We start from the raw sequence: 22,184 nt of genomic DNA, 5'->3' as shown, positions 1-22,184 counted from the left end.
GGGACGTAAGAATGGTTGCACGGGCAGAAGAGGGGAAGGGCGGACGGAAGGATGGACGGCCGGATTGGCGGAAGGAAGGACCGAAGGAAGAATGGACGGAAGGACGGACGGATGGAAGGGAGAACGAGCGAGAGGGAGACCATCCAACTCCTGTGACCAGCTAAATGGCTCTGAATTAATACAAAGTCCGTAGAGCGGTTTCTCTGGTTCATTGGAAGAGTTAGCGTTGCCTAGAGGTCCCAAATTTGCAACTAGTGATGTAAATGTCTGGCTTGTGTAAATACTTGTGGGCCTCTTCTGTCTTAATATCATTTCCAGGGCTCTTTAGAAATAGCAATAAAAATGTTCCTTCACCTGTCTTTACTTAAGAAATACTCTGCATGAAATTAGCAATACATAGAACTAGTCAAGGCTGGAAAAAACACGTAGAACATTCTTGACCTGGTGCCCCCTTACACCCCTGAGAGGGTAACTATAAAAAGGAAATTATCGGAGTCCTTATTTCCTTCGGAGTACACAAAGCACTTTCCTTTTCCCTTCGTTCCTAGAAGCAGATAGCATAAGAGCCAGAACAAGTCAGTAGGAGGAAGGAGAAAGGGCAGTACATTGTTAAAAAAAAAAAAAAAAAAAAGGAAGAAGAAAGAAAGAAAAAATATACTATACAGTCCACTAAGGTAATCAGTAGGATTAGGAATAGATTAATGTAAGCATCTAGTCAATTTGAATTGGACTCTTTCCTAAAATTTGTAGTGAGCATTATGAAGTCACTTTAGCCAAAGAAAGGGTACATGCTTTGAGACTGCATTTGTACAGGCTCACGTGCATGTATGTATACATATGTATGTAATTTTTTTCCCCTAGGGACTCAATAGATCTTGATAATCCACAGGAGAACATTAAGGCCACCCAGCTCCTGGAGGGCCTGGTGCAGGAGCTGCAGAAGAAGGCGGAGCACCAAGTGGGGGAAGATGGGTTTTTACTGAAGATCAAGCTGGGGCACTATGCCACGCAGCTGCAGGTGGGTGTGCGCTCTGGGTCACACTGGATTCTCTTCCCTAGGAGGGGCTCTTCCTTCATTTAGTACTTTCTGTAGAGATCGTCATTCTCTTATTCAACTCAGCATTGTTGAGTTACATATTACATGTATAAAGTTCTTATTGTCTAGTTTTGTGGTTGTAGCCAGCTGCCTTTTTTTAACTTTTTATTTGAAAATAATTTCAAATTTGTAGAAAGCTGCAAGATTGATACAGAGAACCCCTACATATGCCCAGATTCACCTATTGTTAACATTTGCTTTATCATATTCTCTCTCTACACACAAACATTATTTCATCACGTGAGAGTAAGTTGCATGTATCATGTCCCTTTGCCCCTACATACTTCCAGTGTGCATTTTCTAAGAATATAAATCTTTTCTTACGTAGTTATAGTGCAGTTATCAACTTAAGTAAATTTAACATTGATACAACACTTTTAGGTAATCTTATATCTATATTTTCATTTTGTCAACTTAATAATGTCCTTTAGGGCATTTTTTTTTTTTTTACAGTCTAGGATCCAGTCCAAGATCACATGTTGCATCTAGTTGGCATGTCTCTTTAATCTCCTTTATTTTTATTTTTATTTTTTTTGTGAGGAGATCAGCCTTGTGCTAACATCTGCCAATCCTCCTTTTTTTTTTGCTGAGGAAGACTGGCCCTGGGCTAATGTCCGTGCCCACCTTCCTCCACTTTATATGGGACGCCGCCACACCATGGCTTGCCAAGTGGCATGTCACTGCGCGCCCGGGATCCAAACTGACGAACCCCGGGCTGCCGCAGCGGAGAGCGCGCACTTAACCACTTGCGCCACCGGGCCGCCCCTTTAATCTCCTTTAATATAGAACTGTGGCTCAACTTTTCTTTGTCTTTCGTTACATTGATATTTTTAAGTAATTCAGGTCCTCTATTTTATAAAGACAAAATGTACCTCATTTTGGGTTTGTGTGAAGTTTCCTCATGCTTAGATTCAGGTTACATATCCCTGATCAGCATTCTAAATAAGTGACGTGTCCTGCTCAGGGTATCACATCTGGAGACGCACAACGTCCATCTTGCCCTCGTTGGTGGTAGTAATTTTGATTGCCCAGTCAAGGTGGTGTCCAGTTTCTCCTGTGATGTGGCCTTTTTGAAATTTATTTATCCTGTTTCCAAGCATGATGCCCTAGTACTTTAGGCAAATTAAGATGCAAGAAATAAAATAATCTAACTTTTTTACTGTAATTGGCTTTCGTACCATGTGTGTTTCTTGTCCCCATTGGTATTGGAGGAACAGCATTTCTCATGATTACACCATCGTGTCTCCAGGAGTCTTCTCCGTCATAAGGTCTCACCCTGTTCCGAGGTAGGTCAGGCCCATAGCATGGAGTGGAGCAAAGTGATGTCTGCTGTTGGATTCTTTCAGAACACGTATGACCGCTGCCCCATGGAGCTGGTCCGCTGCATCCGCCACATCTTATACAATGAACAGAGGCTGGTCCGAGAAGCCAACAATGTGAGTGTCTGATAGGTATGGGGGAAGGAGTTGGGAAGTCCTTTCTTGCCCACCTCTCTCTGGACCCACCTTTGTCAAGGTGACTCAGTGTGCGTCTGTTGGTGTTTCTATAAACAGAGCATTGTCCCAAGGGGCACAAAAGAAGTAGAAGACTAGTCTCTGATCTTAACTGATTTATAACCTTGAAGAGATTGCAGCCACAAAACAATGTGAACAAGTGCAAAACAATTGAACTCCAACTGAATAATTTTTGAGTCAGGGTGTGCTTATATTCCGGTGAGATTAGTTAGGAAAGACTTCTGCTTAGCTCCCTCCCAGCCAGGTGTTGAAGGAATAGATCAGACCAAATCACTTAAATGGCTGGATCCACAAAGGCCTTGTGGATGTCGCCCTTGTAACTTCATTTTGGGGCTTCCAGGACACCGCCTGTGAGAGGTTTGGCCTCCTCTCTCTTCCCTCAGTCACAAGAAGGTCTTGAGTGAGGACATAACGATGTGTGTTCACACAGCCTTGTTCCCCACTGTGTCCCCAACACCTGACACAGTCTGTGGTATTGGGTCAGTGAATGAATGTGAAATGAGGGGTCATCATCATTAGTAGGAAAACCCAGGTAACTCCTGGGACGTGCTGAGTTCTAGTTTCTCCAAAGAGAATTTAGGCTACCTGGTGGAGGGCAGATCTGCATTAGAAGTTTCTGCTGTGCTTTATGAAGGTGCCATAGTCTGTCAGGTCACTTGTTTCTCCTCTTGTCCCGCTCTACCCCAGTTCTCACAAATGATGTTTGCAATTCCTCTGACTCAAAATTTAGTTTTTGGGGGTCTCAGTCCAGTTTTAGGTGCTGGCGTTGGCTTTTCCTTGGGATTAAGGCCTGATGCTCTCTCCCATCCTCACTGCCCAGCTCACCACTGCCTGCGCTCTCCCCTATCTGTCTCCAGGGTACTTCTCCAGCTGGAAGTCTTGCTGATGCCATGTCCCAGAAACACCTTCAGATCAACCAGACATTTGAGGAGCTGCGACTGGTCACACAGGACACAGAGAATGAACTGAAGAAGCTGCAACAGACTCAAGAATATTTCATCATCCAATATCAAGAGAGCCTGAGGATCCAGGGTGAGGCCCTGCAGCGTGGGCAATGTGTGTCTTGAGGATGGGAGTGAGGACTAGAAAGCTCAGGTCCGATGGGAAGAGAACCAGTTTTCTCTTCAGAAGCATTTACCTTTCTCTGGAGTGGCAGGGAATCACTTGCATTGAAAACAGTGCTGGGAGGGTGATTAAGGGGAGAAGACAAGTGATTGCCCTTGGAGAGTGTGGGGTCTCATTCAGGGTGCTGCACCCAGGTTGCTCCTGGTCTGCGGGGGAGGACATTTCCTCTTGTGGGAAGGAGCAAACAGTCTAAGTAAACAGTACCAGACGAGACTTTTGTATATAGTAGGCATTTTCTAAATGCTGCTTTACTGAAATGTTAAACTCTCTAAGCAGGGACAGTGCAAGGGCTAAGGGGCTATGTTTGTGGTGACAAACTTTAATGCAGTTCTGTGTGGTTATTCAGAGAGGCTGTCCTGGGGCAGAGCACACTAGTGTACCTCGGTCCTTCTGAGCAAAGGCTCCCCTCCCTGGTGGAAATCCTGCTTGGTACTTGGGTACAGAGAACTTCAGAGTCAGTCTTGAGGCTGTGGAGCCCCACCAGCGCCCCCTATTGCCCTTGTAGGAAGTTGACAGTGTGATGTCCACACCCCTCCCTCCACGCCCAGCTCAGAATCTCAGAGGAGCCTTTGCTGCACAACCAGCCACACGCACACTCACATACACATGCCATGTGCTCCTCTGATACCATGCATGTGGGCTTGATCTTAGGACTATATTGATATTATTTATTAACTCTTTCTTCCCCACTAGAACATAAATTCTTTAAGAAGGGACTGTGTCTTTTATCTCTGTACTCTGAGAACAGCACATTGCCTGAATCATAGGAGATGTTGAGTAAATCTTGGTGGGATGATTCTAGCATGTCTTCCTCCCATCTGAATCCATCCCAGACTGACCCCAGAGAAGGGATGGCCCTTTTCCTAGGTTAGGGAATAGGAGATTTCAGGCTGTTAGTTCTACCCAAGGCCTTTGACTGGTTGACAGTACTTCTGATCCCATTCTTGGGTTTTCTCTTTCCTATTTCTGGGTTTGGGTTTGGATTCTGGTTTGGGTTTGTCCCCATTATGCAGTGTCAGTGCAGTCTCATTTATCAAGGTCACCCATCAGAAACACAGACTATTGATCTGTTTGTGCAAGGAAAGGCTCAGCTGCCTCCAGTGGAGCAGACAATTGCCTCACGTCTCCTGGCATCCTTCCCAGAAGCTTCTGCAAATTGCCAGGAGAGACTAAGTGGGTCACTTGTATGGGGAGGCTGGGCCCAGGTGTTGGCTCACCCCCACCTCCCTGTGGGTGGCAGGGTTCCCGAGGTGGCCGTCCAGATTACACTGCTATGTTCTGTGCCTGGACACTACTCTTCCTGCTCAGTCCCCTGCAGTACAACTGGAACCATATTTCTCAGTTCTCTTCTAGTTCTGGGCTTTTCCTGGCTGTTGAGAGTTGCTTTAGTCTATCCCAGCTTGTGAGTCCATGGCACAGGGCCTAGGTCAGTGTGACACGGCCCTGAGAGGCCTGCCCGGAACTTGATTGACCAAGACGTGATGACGCTCCCATTTTCTTGACTCAGCCTGAGTAAGGACACTGAGATGTTCAAAAAGGCTACAGGCAGAGGGTGGTAATCCCAGCATTTAGGACAGTGGTTACCTTTGGAGGGAGGGATGGGTCTGCAAGCAGGACAGGATGTACAGGTGGCTTTAACTGTGGAAATGTTCGCTTTCTTAAGCTGGGTTATTGATACACAGGTGTCCTTGTATCATTCTTTCTACTTTCCCTGTGTCTTAAGTTTTTCATAACAGACTTTTTGAAAAAGCTAATGAGGCCTCACTGACTCCCTGTTCCTGCCATTGATGAGATTCCTGTCAGCTGGTGTGGAGAGAAGCTGCCTCCCTTTCCTGAGAGAATCTTGCTGCTTTTGTGTCCCCAGTGGTCCCTGGACACACACTCTCTCTCCCCTCTCTCTCTCCTGGTTAGTCTGGCTGAACTCGAGGTGACCTGACCTGGACAAACATGTTAGGCACCTTCCAGCACCTGGAGAGCCTCCTTCCCCGAGGAGGGGCTGCCGTGCTCCGGGAAGTGGGACAGAGCAGCGGAGTGGGGCTGTCCCCGCTGAGGCTTTGCTGTGTGAGGTTGGGGCGGGGCAGCTGCTCATCTCCATCACCCTCTAATCCCGTGCTGTAACCCGTTAACCAAGGACTGACTCTCACCCAGAGCTGTGTGTGCCGGGCAGCTTCTTGAGCATTTTCTGTGTCATCACCTATTTACTCCTCACAGCAGCCCACTGAGGCAGGTGCCATGATTCTCCTGTTTTACACATGGGGAAACTGAGGCACAGGAGAGTGAAGTGATTAGCCCAGGTTCACCCAGCCAGGAAACGGCAAGGGCACCCTTGAGACCAGGCAGTGTGGCTCCAGTCCAGACCCCAGTGTGGTGTGAGGAGGGCTGGGCAGCCAGCTGTGTGGGCTGGAGTGAAGGCCACACGGCAGGATTCTCCTCAGCTGTAGCCCCAAGTGTCTGTCTCCCCACTCCCTGGAGGGGAGCTCAGAGTCGGGAGGCCAGGGAGGGGAGCCCACTCATCTCTGGGTGCCCTTTGCTGCTAGAACCCCAACTTGCCACTGGTCAGATGTGTCCCCTTGAGGGTCTGGTCTCCAGAACAGGGGAGTGTGGTTCCTCTGGGCTTCCTGCTGGGCGCTGGGAGATCGTGGTCGTGGTGTCCTGTCCCCTCCTCCAGCTCAGTTTGCGCAGCTGGCCCAGCTGAATCCCCAGGAGCGTCTGAGCCGGGAGACGGCCCTCCAGCAGAAGCAGGTGTCCCTGGAGGCCTGGCTGCAGCGCGAGGCCCAGACGCTGCAGCAGTACCGAGTGGTGAGTGGGCTCTGCGTCCCTCTCCTCCCGGGCATGGAGGGCCGTGTCCCGAGCTGTCCAGGGGGCCGGAGAGGGATAGAGCCAGGAGGAGAGCAGGACCCAGGAGATCAGGAGGCCAGATCCTCCTTTCCCGTGGGGGCACGTGAGGCAGAGCAGGTCAGGGAGGGGGAAGGCCCGTGCCTGGGGCCTGGTCCCGGGCCCGCCTCCTGAGTGAGGGTCTGCAGGGTTGTTCCCTGGGAGCCTGGAAGGGCCTGCTCTCCCCACGTCCCTTCAGGAGCTGGCCGAGAAGCACCAGAAGACCCTGCAGCTGCTGCGGAAGCAGCAGACCATCATTCTTGATGACGAACTGATCCAGTGGAAGCGGCGGCAGCAGCTGGCCGGGAATGGAGGCCCCCCCGAGGGCAGCCTGGACGTGCTACAGTCCTGGTAATGGGTGTGGGGAGGCAGGCAGGGAGGGGCGGGCAGGGGCAGGCAGGGACTCCGAGGGGTGCTACCAGTTGCTTATTCTGCCTCCTGCATTTCCATGTGCAGCTGGCTCGCTCTGTCCTGGAACAGGGCTCATTTCACCAGTGGTTCCAGTTCCTGATACAGACTTTGGTGCCCCCAGATCATACCACCTCCCCTGGGAAGGAGTCACTGTGTTGGGGAGTGGGGCAGGGCCGGGTGTGCAGAGTGACACTCGGGCTGGTGGGACCCAAATCAGGGTCATTTCTCCTGTGTGTTTCTCTGTGTTTCTAGAAGGCAGGGCCGCTCCGCTCTGCTCAATGGCCAGAGTGGTGGTTCAGGCAGAGGGTCTTCCTGGGTGAGGCCTTCCTGGGTCTTGAGGGGTTCTCCCCAGACTGGGAGCCTCCCCATCTCTGGCCTGGGGGATGGGGGTGAAACCACTGTCCTTCCTGTTGGCCCTGGGGCTCTTGCAGGTGCGAGAAGTTGGCCGAGATCATCTGGCAGAACCGGCAGCAGATCCGCAGAGCTGAACACCTCTGCCAGCAGCTGCCCATCCCCGGCCCGGTGGAGGAGATGCTGGCCGAGGTCAATGCCACCATCACAGACATCATCTCAGCCCTGGTGACCAGGTGACTGCTGCCTCTTGGCTGCGCCTAGCTCCCCATGTGGTTGGCATGGGAGAGGAAAGGGGTGCTTTGCAGATGGGAACTCTCGCTTGAATCCTTGTCTCTCTCTGCCTCACACCCGCCACCCCCCGTCCCCGGTTGCTCTGGCCTCTTGGTGTTGACCTTGCGCAGTTTCTCTTGTGGACACTACAAAGGCTGCCCTTGTCACCTGCAGCCCATGCCAGCTGCTGAGGTCATTTCACTGCTCCCCTCCCGCCACCCCCCCACTCTCGGTGGCCTCCCTGGGAACGGGCTGCATCATATGCTCTTATGTCATGTGCTGAGCCCTCGGGGGGCTGCCTCCCCATGCAGAGGGACCAGAGCCCTGTCCCCTGAGCCAGCATCACATTGTCTATCTGGTCATTTGTGTCCCTGCAGCACATTCATCATCGAGAAGCAGCCCCCTCAGGTCCTGAAGACCCAGACCAAGTTTGCAGCCACCGTGCGCCTGTTGGTGGGCGGAAAGCTGAACGTGCACATGAACCCCCCCCAAGTGAAGGCCACCATCATCAGTGAGCAGCAGGCCAAGTCGCTGCTGAAGAACGAGAACACCCGCAAGTATGTGCCCTCCCTCCACCATCTGCCTGTTTCTCGACTCCTTGCCATAGGAAGAGAAGGATCCTCCAAGAAGTTTTCTGGTCTCAGCCATTTCAATGTGGGAGCCCCGTTAGCCCTCTGGCCTTTTCTTTGTCTCAGAGAAAGACTACAAGGGGGTTTTCCTGTGAAGAAGTTATGCTTTTGTTTCATTTAGTAGGAATACATCCAAGAAAACTTCTTGTATATTTTATGTATATTTATTTCTTGTATATTTTATGCAACTCACACAAGTTTTTAACAACCTTCTTATGTCCTCCTATGCCAAGTATATTTTCTCCCCCATGTGTCCTGAGACGCTGTGTGGATTAGACTGTCTCTCTTTTTGCAGTGATTACAGTGGAGAGATCTTGAACAACTGCTGCGTGATGGAGTATCACCAGGCCACCGGCACCCTCAGCGCCCACTTCAGGAACATGGTGAGGATGGGTGAAGAGCCAGAACGAACTCTCCCTAGTTGTTTGAGGGCTTCATTGTCTTATTTTTCTCCTTTGCAGTCCCTGAAACGAATTAAGAGGTCTGACCGTCGTGGAGCAGAGTCAGTGACAGAAGAGAAATTTACAATCCTGTTTGAATCACAGTTCAGTGTTGGTGGAAATGAGCTGGTTTTTCAAGTCAAGGTAAAGTCCTCCCTCAGCTGTGGGCGTGCGTACGTACATACTCTTTGTCACAACAGAATTGTTTTGATCACATAATCTCTTCTTTTTGATTATTGATGAACAGAAAGTAAGGAGACCTCATCCTTAGAACTGTATCTCTTAGATTCTCTTAAGACACGAACAAATAATAACGAACTGAAATAGTTGGAGATACAGGTAGAAAAGGAATCAAGAGAAATTTCCATCACTCAGGATGAATTTGAGTAACAGTTGTAGTTTGGACATTTGTTACCTGCTATTTTTTCCCAGAAATGTCTCCATACTCTTTGTCTTTTCTCTCTCTTGTTCTCCATGTAACTTTGATAAACTTACTCCATCCTTCAGAAGTATCTAAGCAACGTCTCTTTTAAAATATCTAAAATTTCTAAATATGCCAATGTGGAGAGTTGTATTATTCCTGGAGCCATTCAGATTCTGTATTTGAGGGTGACGTTTACTGAAACTTGAAGAGAGAATGAACGTGCTGTGATAGAACAGAAGGAGAAGCAGGGGAAGTGTGGCTGTGGGCACTGAGCCCTTCTGTGTCTTTTCAGACCCTGTCCCTCCCGGTGGTGGTGATTGTTCACGGCAGCCAGGACAACAATGCGACGGCCACTGTCCTCTGGGACAATGCTTTTGCAGAGCCTGTGAGTGGATTCCTTGGGCCAGAGGGTCTTAAGAGCTTGATGTTAAGATGAATCATTTTCATGTGTTATCCCCCAAAAAAGCATAGAAAAAGTGCTATTTTCCTAATGGGAGGCGGAACAAAGAGTATGTGGAAGGTGGAAAGAGTATGGCCTTGAAGTCAGGCTGGGGTCTGAATTCAGGCTCCACCATTTCATCACTCTGTGACCATGGGAAATTCACTTTACCTCTCTGAGCTTAAGTTTCCTGTAAGTGTCTGCAACACAGGGATAATAATGCTCCATAGTGTTGTTAGGAAGATTAAATTAGGTAACATACAAAATGCTTGGCACATGGTCAACACTCAGTAAGTATTATTTTGAATCCTTGGGTGAAACCACGAATGGAATTTGGGACTCCCAGGTTCCTTCTAAAGGTTAGACGTCTCGGGAGGTTACTTTAGCTGAGAAGTTGCTTCCTGTCATCTTCCTTCCAATAAATGAGGGTGACATGTAATGTCTTTTCCAAATTTTAGCTTCTGTGATTCATCCTAGGTCTCTCATGAAGAATGAGTTGCTTTGTCTAAAGGAACAAATATGATCCTGTAGATTTATGCACCCGAATACAATCTGAATACCACTAGTGTGCTGCTTGATGGACATTTTCTAGGCATTTCAGTAGGCGAGGTTGTATGTGTTGCATATTTCCAGTAGAGGTTAGTCCATAAAAGCATGATAAAAGAGTTATAGTTGTTTATTCAGAACATAAAAGTATGTCCTCCCCGAATGTGACTCTCATGTTAAGAGTCTTACTTAGCATTCTCAACAGTCCTCTTTAGAGAACAATGTTTTTGCTGCAAAGGTGAGATGTTTAGCAGAAATTCTACCATGTTTATGCTACAAACCCTGGGTTTGAGGCTCCTTTTAAAAAAATATCTGCCTAGAGGCTGGCCTGGTGGTGTAGTGGTTAAGTTTGCATGCTCCGCTTCCCTGGGTTCATGAGTTTGGATCCCAGGCGCACACCTACGCACTGCTTATCAAGCTGTGCTGTGGCTGGTGTCCCACATATAAAGTAGAGGAAGATGGGCATGGATGTTAGCCCAGGGCCAATCTTCCTCACCAAAAAAAAAAAAAAAAAATCTGCCTACATCATGTCCTGATAAGCCTCCTGGATAGAATTGCCACATCTTCTCTTCTTTCCTTTCCTGCCAGTCCACAGATCTCACTCCTCGTGTGACTTGGGCATCTCCTGTAATGTGTCATTGCTAAAGTATCTTGTCTATATAAACATTTTTAGTTATATTAATGACTAGTGTACATCTTATGCTGTTTTAAAATAAATACACGTGAAAAATTTACTCTACAGATATGTTTGCAGATGTGTCAAAAGATACAAGTACATCACAGCATTGTTTGTAAGGGTGATACATAGATATTCATCTATCGGGGTCTAGTGAAATATATTATTGTTTTTCCATACCGTAGAATATTTAGCAGCCACAAAAGAAAATGAGGAATTTCTTTATGTGCTAATGTGAGGTCTCCCAGCTATAGTATTAAGTGAAAAAAGGGAGATGCAGAACATGTGGATTTTGTGCTACTATTTATATTTTAAAAAAGGAAAAATTATATTTATTTGCTGGGATGCATAGAGTATCTTTGAAAGTATACACAAGAAACTAGATTACGTGCCTTTGGGGAGAGGAACTGGGTTGCTGGGGGACGGGGATAGGATAGTGACTTCCCTGTATGCCCTTCTGTGCTGTTTAAATTTTATATCATGTGAAGGAATTGCTATTCAAAAATTTTTTTGTAATATTTCAAATAAAATGAAGTACTATGGGTGAGTGGGATGAAAAGCAGTATTAAAAATTCATATTTTAGCCTAAGTCGTCCAACTCATAGTTTCCACTCTTCCATACTAAGTTGTTTCACTTCGAGCTAGAGGTCTTGGCAGAAGGTGTCAAGGGCAAGGATTGCACTTGTGCACACACATGTGCAAGCAGGCACACACATTCTCTCTCTCTGTACCTAGAGAGCCAGCCTTTTAGATTTCTGTTCCCATTGAGTTTACAGTGTAAGAGCCAGACCTTGGTCATGTTTTGTTTTTGTGGCTGGTTAGAACGCAGGATGGGATGGTACATTCAGCAGCTTATTTACAGAACCCCGTAGATAGCATGACGTTGCCTTCTAAGTTGTGTGTGAAGAAGGTAAGATGGAATTCTGAACTTCTGCATTTCACACAACTGCATACCCCAAGAAACTTTGAATTTATCCTCAGGCTCAGCAAGACAAATGAATGTCTTAACTACTTCCAGCCATCAATGTTTTTCTTTTGAGTGGAGGCAATAAATCATGCAACTGTTTTCCCCTAAGCTCTGGCTTCTCTCCCTCTCAGGGCAGGGTGCCATTTGCCGTGCCTGACAAAGTGCTGTGGCCGCAGCTGTGTGAAGCACTCAACATGAAATTCAAGGCCGAAGTGCAGAGCAACCGAGGCCTGACCAAGGAGAACCTTGTGTTCCTGGCGCAGAAATTGTTCAACAGCAGCAGCAGCCACCTCGAGGACTACAACAGCATGTCCGTGTCCTGGTCCCAGTTCAACAGGGTGAGGGACCTGCTGCCAGCTGCCATTACATCAGTCCCTCCAAACCAGATACCTTCAGGAGTCTCCCTGCTCCACACCCTTGTTCTTCCTGTCTCTAATACAACAGAGTAGTAGGAAGCTTTGAATAGGTGGACAACCATATACTTTTATGTAGAAAATGACATCTTTGACTATCTAAGTAAATTGGGCTTTGTGTGCAGCGAGTGCATTTTCTTCCTTTATAAAGGAAACAGAGCAAAGCAAATGGTAACATAACTCATGAGAAGTCAAGCTTTTGTGATGATCAGAACTCCATGGATCTGTCTCATTGACTCCCTGATGTCCCCTGATGTGTAATGCAAAGCCAGGCTCCCATGGGACCCTCAACCCGCAAAAGGGGATGCTGATGTAGGAGACTTGTCCTCTAGCATCGGGTAACTCAGATGTCACCTGGCACATCTTTGATTTTAAATTTAACTTTTGTTTCTTTGCTTACACTCCCATCCCCAAGTATTTTAAATGCTCTAATTGAGAGATCTCATGGTCTCTGGGTCTCTTTTAAGCAGTTGTATGTTAATCAGTTGGCCAGCAGGTTTGCTGGTAGTCAGAAGTTTGTTTTGATAGGGGAAGCAGGAGGCCTGGGCGATCTGTCCTTGCCATTGTATTAAGGCTCCTGCCTTCCAATAGAGTCAGATAACCGAATTTTGCTGATAATTATTGGTAAAAGCTGTGTGGTGGAGCAAACTCGGCGGCCTCACGGTGTGGTCTAATCTAGTGCAGATTTACAGATCACCTGGGCACCTTGTTCAGGTGCAGGTTCTGATTCAGCAGGTCTGAGATGGGACCTGAAAATCTGCATTTCTCAGCAGCTCCCAAGTGCTGCTGCTGGTCACAGACCACATATCAAAAACAGCGAAGGACTCGTCAGCCCAGATCCAGGGGGAAGTGTGTAGCAGGGCCCACTGGGTGTGGGTAATTGCTCTGTGGTATTTTCCCCTTCTTCTCTCTTTTCCTCTATTCTGCTTTTGGTTGTGGGACCATTTGGTAAAACTCAGGGGGGTGTGTATATTTGTCTCATTCTGACAGTGTAGATACTTGTTTTCCATTTAATTTTTCTGGTTAAATTATATACAGATAATGTTGCAAGTGTTACTGTTGCCGTCTTATGTTCATTGTCATATCCCCAACCAGGAGAATTTACCAGGACGGAATTACACTTTCTGGCAGTGGTTTGATGGTGTGATGGAAGTGTTAAAAAAACATCTCAAGCCTCATTGGAATGATGGGTGAGTATTGTCATTTCTTATGTCAGCGATAGAGTACAAAGGGCTTCTTTCCGGTGTTAAAACACCCTCTTCTGTGCTCCTTTGGCCTTTGTGATCCAGGGCTATTTTGGGTTTCGTGAACAAGCAGCAGGCCCACGACCTCCTCATTAACAAGCCTGATGGGACTTTCCTGCTGAGATTCAGTGACTCTGAAATTGGTGGCATCACCATTGCTTGGAAGTTTGATTCTCGTGAGTACCCCTCACTTTTTTAAGACATATCTTGGCTCTAGTTAGCTGCTTTTGTTGCAAAATTACTTTAACAGTTTATTGAGTACTTATTATGGGGCCGGTACTGATTAAGGGAACACAAGTGTCTAACCGTGACACAGCTGCTGATAACATGGCAGCCTGTGTACAGTCTTATCATGGGAAACACAGTTACTAATTTTGAGAAACGCAAATGTGTCACACTGACATGGCTACCTGTAATAATTCCGTCCAAAATCTCAGCTGCTTCCCTTTTGAAATGTTTGCCTTCTTATTACTCAACCTTAAGCTTATTTTAGTGAAGAATCACTTTGATGATTTGGAGTCATTAGACTGCAAATAACATGCTATTTAATTATTCCTGTATCCTGGTTAACATAAAGGTATTGCCTTTGATCATTTCCATCTAAGAATGTTAGTTCTTTCCTTTGACCTTCGCAATAAGAAGAGTAGCTCGATAGTTTTTTTTTTGCAACTTAAAGATTTTAATAGCTTTTATTTTTTTTATTTTTATTTTTTTTTGTGAGGAAGATCAGCCCTGAGCTAACATCCATGCTAATCCTCCTCTTTTTGCTGAGGAAGACCGGCTCTGAGCTAACATCTATTGCCAATCCTCCTCCTTTTTTTTTTTCCCCCCTAAAGCCCCAGTAGATAGTTGTATGTCATAGTTGCACATACTTCTAGTTGCTGTATGTGGGACGCGGCCTCAGCATGGCCGGAGAAGCGGTGCGTCGGTGCGCGCCCGGGATCCGAACCCAGGCCGCCAGTAGCGGAGCACACGCGCTTAACTGCTAAGCCACAGGGCCGGCCCTTTAATAGCTTTTAATAGCTCTCACACGTCCTCTGGCTCTGGACCGTGCTTCCTCTCTCTCTTATATACTTTTTCGCAGGGGTCAACAAGAACTGTTTCTTCTAGAGAGGGACAGAGTACCATTTGAACTTGAAACTACCTGAGATCATTGGATTTCTAGGGAAGTGGTGTATGCATTACTTCTTATCTGCCCATGGCTTTTAAAAACTACTGAATCCACAACCTGCGGTTATTTTTAAATGGAGATTTTTATTAGGACTATTTTAATGGAGAGCTTTAATTTGTAGTATATTTGGGTTTTAAGATTTCCTGTTCAGAAATCATGTTTAGAATATGGTTATTCTGTTTATTGATCTAGAGGAAAGAATGTTTTGGAATCTGATGCCTTTTACCACCAGAGACTTCTCCATCCGGTCCCTGGCTGACCGCTTAGGGGATCTAAATTACCTAATCTACGTGTTTCCTGATCGGCCAAAAGACGAAGTGTACTCCAAATATTACACACCAGTTCCATGCGAGCCTGCCACTGGTAACAATGTTCGCATTCTGATTTGGTTTTGTTGTGATTTTGGTTTTGTTTTAGTTTTGTGTGTGTCTGTCTGTCTGTCTGTCTTACATGGAAACCTACACGATTAGCATTTTGTTATTGCTGTTTGAGCATTATCCAGGGCAGAAGTAAATCCTGGGCTGTATTCTTCTGGCGTACACAAGACACATCTGCCACTAACCTCACATATCAAATTGAAGGGAACAAATTGCTTTTAATGCAAGTTTAGATTAAACGAGATTAGGAAGGTAAAATTTTGTTTTTCAAAACAGAGGTGGTTTTATTGTTTTCTGAACATAAAAGTATTACGTTTTTATTTTAAAATTTCCAGAAAGGATAGAAAAGAAAATAGATACCACACATCTCTCATCTACAGATGAATCCCTGTAAACAATTTAGTGAATATTCTTCCAGTCTATATAGGCATGTATTCTTCACTCATTCATTCAGTCACCAGATGCTTATTAGTACTTCCTGTGTGGAGGTTACAATCTGGTAGCAGAAGGAAGACAGTAAACAAGTAAGAAATAAATGTATTTATTTTGTGATGAAGGCTATGAAGACAGGTAGGCAAGGGAGAGGGATAAAGAAGTGACAGGGAGGAGGATGGGGGGTAGCGTTCACTAGAGTGATCAGGGAGGACTTCTCTGAGGAGGTGACATCAGAATAGACCTGAACGAAGTGAGGAGGCTAGCCACACAAAGATCTAGAGAGAAAACATTCTAGACTGAGAGAACTAGTACAGAAACCCTGAGGTGGGAGTGAGGTTGGTGTGTTTGAAAAACGTCACAAGGCCCTGGGGGCTGGAGCTGGATGAGCAGGGAAGAAAGTGGTAGGAGATGAGGGCAGAGCAGTAGGAGGGGCCAGTGGAGTCTAGTAAAAGGTTTGAGTCATACTGCACGTCATCTTTTGTGACCTGATTTTTTTTTCACCTAAAAACGTATCATAGGCAGAGTCGCAGGTCGGTAAATATAATCTTAAAACATCATTTTAACGATTGCATAGAATTCTATTTTATGGTGATTCCATGTTTGTTATTTAAGATACTTATAATTTAAGTCATTCAGTTTTTTGTTGTGATTAATATTGAGATAACCTGATACATACATCTTATTCAGCTATTTCCTTAGGATAAATTCTGAAAGTAGAATTTGTGTCAAAGGGTATATACTTTTTAAGCATTTTGACACATCTTTCCAGAATTGCCTTCCAGAAAGCAGAATTTGTTTTCACTCCCACGGATGTCTGTTGGAGTATCTGCTTCTGCATCTTTCTGCCAATCATAGATTCTGTGCATCCATTTTCTGTTTGCCAGTCAGATTGACATAAAAATGGTATCTTAGTTCTTATTTTAATTTCTTTGATTCTAGGTAAGGTCAAAACATCATTTCATATAATGTTAATAACAATAATAATAAATAGAATAATAACATTTGTTGCATGCTTACTGTGTGCTGGGCACTTTTCTGGGCACATTTTCATGTAGTATCTCATTTAATCCTCGAAACAGGTCTGTGATGTGGGTACTGTTACTAGTCCCCATTTTACATATGAGAAACTGAGTCACAAAGATATAAAATAATTTGCAAAGGCTGCACAGCTAGGAAGTGGCCAAGCCAGGACTTGAGCTCAAACAGTCTAGCTCCAGAGCCTATATTTTTTAACCAGCACATTGTTGGCCATTTGTATTTTTTTCTGTGAAGTGCGTTCATATTCCTTTTTTTCTCGTTTTTCTTCTGGAGTTCCTTTTTTCGTTAATGGTGTATAAGTATTTTTATATAGTAAATAAACCCTTTATTATATATAGCAAATATTTTTCTCAGTGTGTCATTGTTCTTTTAACATTTAAGGTTTGTTTTGCTGAAGTGCAAAGACTTGTGTTTTCTATATAGCCCAATCTATCGACTTTTTTCCTTTATAGATTCTGTCTTTTGTATCATGCCTTCCCACCCTAAGATTGTAGTTATATTTCTAGGTGGGAAGATAAGCCAAAATATTTTTAGATTGATGTGGTATTTTGGATTAAACCCGTCACTGCTGCTTTTTATTAGCACAGCTAATCTAGATTTTTAACCTATTTTTTACAGCATTTCTCCGATTTTTATCTTTTCTGCCAATCTGTAATTTCTCTGCAGACTAGAAAGCACAAAAAGCATGAGATATTGTGAAAAGGTGGCTGCTGATATTTGAAGCCGCTGGGAGGAGCAGGTTAGGATGACAAGCAGTTTGTAACGGTGTGGCACTTCACTGCCTTGGGCTGTTTCTCTGACCAGCTCTTCATCTGTTGACCTTAGTGTCATCTTTATTGTCTAATACAGTGAAGATTATACTTCTTCCCATACTCATATACCCAGGAAACAAGACTTCATTACCAACTTCAGGCTGTCACATTTCTGCTACCTACTTAACTGGATTTCCATAATCACCCTTCGAAAAGGTCACTATGGCTGACCAGATCACTTTCAGGTTTATCCCCCAGCCAACCACATCCCAGGGGAGATTCTGTGGAGAGGGAAAGAGAGACACAATGCCAGCATTCTTTTTAACCAGCCATGGGGCACAGACAGCACTCACTGGCATGAGCCGCCCTCAGATTTTCCCAAGTGCAGAAACCCCAGGGGCACGAAAGAGCACGCAGATACCTGAGGGACATCCCCTTTCCTAAGAGTAGATACTCAGGGTAACTTTGAGGATCATGAAGTCAAACTAATTCCTCTCTAATGCTTAGATTCTTCTGTGCCTCCCTGACAAGTGTTTGTACACGTTGTGCTTGAAAACCTCCAATGACAAGGAAATAAGTTCTTCTCAAGACAGCCCATTGCCTTTTTTGGGCAGTTCTGACTATGATGACATTCTTCCTTATATGACTAAGAATTTGTCCTCTTCCGACCTCCTCCTGTTGGTCCGAATTTTGTCCCCTGGGACACAGAGCAAATCCTGTGCCTCTGCTGCATCTTCGACTTTAAAGTTTTTAAGATACTTTTTCTTTTTACAGTTAGTAAGCAATGAATGCTTGATTTAGATTTGTATTGAACTATATATTTTCTGTGGTTTCAAGAATTTATTAACACATCCAAGCCAACTTGGAAAATATCTTAAGGTGCGGTTTTAGTATTCAGGCTTCTCCTCTACCAGGTCTTCCTAACAGGTTGAAATATTAAGCGCTTGTATCAGATCCTAAGATAAAATTAAGCGGTTGTGTCTTATCCTAAGGAAAGATGTGATTCTTAAGGGAGGTTGCATTTTTTATTTCATTTGAGAACTTTGGTTCTCATCACGGTTCCCCCCTTGGCAGCTAAAGCAGTGGACGGATACGTGAAGCCACAGATCAAGCAAGTGGTCCCTGAGTAAGTGTCCAGGGTCCAGCTCTGGTCTCCTGCTGCCTCTTTTCTCCTCCCCTGGCTCTCCTCACCCCTCACCACCGCCCCACTCCTGTTCAGGGGTCCAGCGTTCCCTCCCTCACCCCAGAAGCCTGGCTCAGCCTTGGGGAGAGAACTGGGCTTCGTCATGATGGGGCCAGTACCCAGGGCCCCACTCCTGCAGCTGGAGTCCCGGGCCCAGTGGGCACTTTGTCCTTCTGTACCCGAAAAAGACATAAAGATGCCCCCTGAGCCCCTCCCCAAGTCAGCTGCTGCCCTGAGGCCGCTGAGCCTGGCTCTGCTTCCTCCTGCAGGTTTGTGAGCGCGTCTGCAGACTCTGCCGGGGGCAGCGCCACCTACATGGACCAGGCCCCCTCCCCAGCTGTGTGTCCCCAGGCTCATTATAACATATACCCACAGAAGTAGGTTGTGTTCTCATGGGGCTCCGCGGGGAGGAACTGGGCGCTTGGCCTCAGGCTGGTCCCCCGGAGGGCTGGTGGGCAAAGGACTATCCAGAGCTCCTCTAGTCTGAGACCACCCAGCCCAGGCCAGGGTCTGGTGTGTGCCCGGGGGAAGGGAGAGATTTCACCAGAAGATACTGGCAGTTTAGAGTGGGACTGGGCAAATGTCATCTGCTTCCCTCTCCCAAAATGGAGATTTTTCTTGCTCTGTTTAAGGACCGGGTGGGGTTTAGATGTGTCTGGCCAGTCAGTGTTAGGGGCGGCTGGGGTGGGTGGTTTAGTCTGAGTCTCTGTCCAACTGTCTGTCAAAGGACTCCACTCCCCAGTGCTCAGCTCAGGAGAGGTTCTTCTCCCACGAAGCCTAGGCTGAGGGTCCAGGCAGTCTTGGGCTGCTCACCTGGTGGGGTGGTCTCTGTTCCTCGTCATTGGCCTCTGACAACCTTTCCCTTAATCTCTTCTCTTCCCCCCCCAAGCCCTGACGCTGTCCTTGACACCGATGGGGACTTTGATCTGGATGACACCATGGACGTGGCGCGGCGTGTGGAGGAACTCTTAGGCCGACCTATGGACAGTCAGTGGATCCCTCACGCGCAGTCGTGACCCCCCATCTCCATCTTTGGCTTCTTCATCCTCGCCAGAGGAGTTACTCTTGTGGATGTTTTAATTCCATGAATCGCTTCTCTTTGGAAACAATACTTATAATGTGAAGTGTTAATACTAGTTGTGACTTTAGTGTTTCTGTGCATGGTGGCACCAATGAAGGGAGTGAGTGTGTGAGTGTGTGTGTGTGTGTGAGTGTGTGAGTTTGCACATTGTGTTTCTCCCCCTTGCTGTCCAGAGTTTAACTGCAGCATTGGGGCCACAAGCAGAGACTGTGGTTGTTTTAACCTTGTGCAAAAAGGCAGTTAGTTCCGTGAACCCTGGAACTTGGCCATGGGTCTTGAGGGTGGCTAAACTTTGACTTGAACAGGTGGCTGTTCAAGTAAGAGAAGGACAGAGGGAGGGGAAAGCGCCTCCTCCCTGGTGAGTCTTTGTCGCTGTGTCTGCCAAGCAATTGATATATAACCATGATTGTCTCTGCTTTTCTTCTGAAATGTAGAAACTGCCTTTTGACAAAGAAAGCCAGTCCTCCCTGCTTCCCTCTCCTCCCACCCCTGTTTTCCTGGGTAAGGATGGGAAAAGGGGCGACGTACGGGATTGTTGGGGCAAGGGGAGTCGTGGGTTTTCAGATGAGTAGTGGTTTTTAAGTAACACTTAACCCATCTGAATGTTTTCTCCCTCCCTGCTCCTCCCTCCTTCTCTCACTCTGTGGAATTGCCACTCGGTTCCTGTGTGTGCACATGTGCAGACATGTCTGATGAGCTAGAGGAAAGAAAAGAGGGTCATGGAACCGAAGCTTACAGTGCTGATGTTCTTGGTGTTCCGGCCAGAGGGGAGTGCCCAGCCCTGACTCGCAGGCGCAGGGAATGTTGGCTTGTTACCCAGGGAAGCTGCCGTCCAGTCTGCCGTCCTTCCTCTGCGCTGCTGGGGGCACAAGCAAGGCTTTCCGAAGGCTTATTGATAACGGCTTTTTGCAAATGTTGAATGGTGTTTTTGTTTCTAAATTGGGCCTCTTTTTGTTTTCCTTTTCCTACCCTAATTTGACATCAGAATTCTTTCTTCCTGCATCAGGACCTGTGTCATTCATCCCAGGTCACCTCATTTCCCTTCACTGTCCACACACAATTTCTGGGGAGTGGGTGGCAGGAGTCTGATCTGAACCCAGGGCCAGAGTGTTCAGCGGGTATCGTTGCTCACCTGGTGCGGGGTGCTGGGTGTCAGGCATTGGGAATTTGGGGAAATGCAGTCAGCAGGTTTGCTGGGAAGTTTGGTAAGCTGCAAAAACAAAACAAAAAAGCCTCAGCATAATTTTGTCCACGATTTTTTCCGTAGCTTTACCTCCGAGGGAAGGAATGGGCTGTGGCAGGCAGGTCAGAAGAGGGGGAAGCAGGTGTAGCTTTTGGGTTAGGCCTAAGAGGTCAGCCCCGGGCCCCTCTCTAAAGGAAGGACTTGATCACACCCAGGAGAGAATGGCCCTAAAAACCTTATTTTTATACATGTGAGTAAATAAACATATTTTTTTTACAAAAAATAACTTCTGAATTTATCAGTGTTTTGATGTTAAAGGAAAATACTCCTCTGTAGTAAATTATTTATTGGAAGATGACTTTTTAAAAGCTGCTGTTTGCTCTGGCTTGGTTTCATACACTGATTTATTTTTCTATGCCAGGCAGTAGACTCTCTCTGCCTCTGAGGAGCAGGCTGACCCCTCCACGGATACCAGCGTTGACGTAGGATGCTGCTGAGCCCCTTACATACCCCTCAAGATTTGATTAAATCCGTGAGGATGGGAGCGTTGGGGACAGGAGTAAAGGAGGCCCGACTGCCGTGGGCCCTGCTTAGAGCCCTTCCCTGCCGTCACTCGGGCTTCCCCAGCACCCGGCTCTGCGTGGCAGCTCCCTTGGGCATTGACACACTTCCAGGTGGCAGTGGACCAGCCTCAGGGCAGGCTGAGGGCAGAGCTCTCGCTTCACAGTTGGCATCAGGGTGGGGGGACAGGTGTGAAGAGTGGGGCTGCCCGAGCATGGGTCCCCACGCTTCTCCAGTTGCTGACTGTCCTCATTTTGCTGAGGCTGTGCCTGTCGGTGGGGGAGATTTTTGACGGAAAGTTGCGCTTGCTCTCTGCATTACGTTTTCTCTCTTCCCCGTTCTTGCAAACCAGAAGAAGAGGCGACGGCAAGTCCTAGCGCCTCAGCCTCTTGCTCGCTCCCAGACACACACACACGTTATCAAAATGTTTCGGTGTGTGGTATGTGCAGGGTTTTGTTGGGGGCGGGGTGGGGGGAGACTAAAAGTGAATATAACTTAAAATGGAGGTACACTTTTTATAATTTTTCTTTTTAAAACTTTGTGAAATTATTTCACATACATATTTTAGTGTTGAGGCAGATTAGTATATAGCCACCAAAAAAGTATTGTGTACAATTTGGGGCAGTCACAAAATTGTGTGTTTTATGTTACAATAAAGCCTTCCTCTGAAGGGACAATATTGAGTCCTGTTTTTCTTCTTTTCCTTCAGGTGGCGAGAGGGGGTGGCTTTAATAGGGAAGAGTTCGAGATCATCAGTGTGACTCTGAAAAGGGGAACTAGCTGGGAGGTGGCTGCCTCGGAGCGTGTCATCAGCTTTGATGGCAGATGGGGACATTTCTCACCTTCCTGTTGATATGATGTTTTGGAAATTAAAATGATAGTCTTTATCTCCTGACTCCACACTCTTCCTGTTAGAAACTCATCCTTAAAATTCAGCACATTTAGAGTGCCTGCCCTGAGCCAGGCAGTGTGTGTGGGATG

The 22,184-nt window shown here is 46.5% G+C and overlaps 1 protein-coding gene across 5 annotated transcripts in view; it reads left to right on the top strand.

The window, feature by feature from the left end:
- The window catches only part of STAT5B (signal transducer and activator of transcription 5B), a 58,640-nt gene extending 36,760 nt beyond the window's left edge, over positions 1-21,880 (top strand). The window contains exons 1-18 of one of the 5 annotated variants that reach the window (XM_058561006.1): positions 218-259; positions 862-1,018; positions 2,443-2,532; positions 3,468-3,642; positions 6,404-6,534; positions 6,809-6,960; positions 7,452-7,607; positions 8,022-8,201; positions 8,569-8,656; positions 8,735-8,857; positions 9,430-9,522; positions 11,897-12,103; positions 13,274-13,368; positions 13,468-13,598; positions 14,786-14,956; positions 18,270-18,321; positions 18,648-18,755; positions 19,268-21,880. In XM_058561006.1, the coding sequence (XP_058416989.1) occupies positions 258-259; positions 862-1,018; positions 2,443-2,532; positions 3,468-3,642; positions 6,404-6,534; positions 6,809-6,960; positions 7,452-7,607; positions 8,022-8,201; positions 8,569-8,656; positions 8,735-8,857; positions 9,430-9,522; positions 11,897-12,103; positions 13,274-13,368; positions 13,468-13,598; positions 14,786-14,956; positions 18,270-18,321; positions 18,648-18,755; positions 19,268-19,394 (2,238 nt within the window). In that variant the 5' untranslated portion in view covers positions 218-257 and the 3' untranslated portion in view covers positions 19,395-21,880. The other 4 variants (XM_058561005.1, XM_058561009.1, XM_058561008.1 and 1 more) reach the window with 4 other exon arrangements.
- Positions 21,881-22,184: the final 304 nt, after the last annotated feature.

This window comes from Diceros bicornis, chromosome 18 (assembly GCF_020826845.1).
Source record: "Diceros bicornis minor isolate mBicDic1 chromosome 18, mDicBic1.mat.cur, whole genome shotgun sequence".
Classification (NCBI taxonomy): Eukaryota; Metazoa; Chordata; class Mammalia; order Perissodactyla; family Rhinocerotidae; genus Diceros; species Diceros bicornis.
Note: the sequence above shows the minus strand (reverse complement) of the source record. Positions and strands in the feature narration are given on the sequence as shown.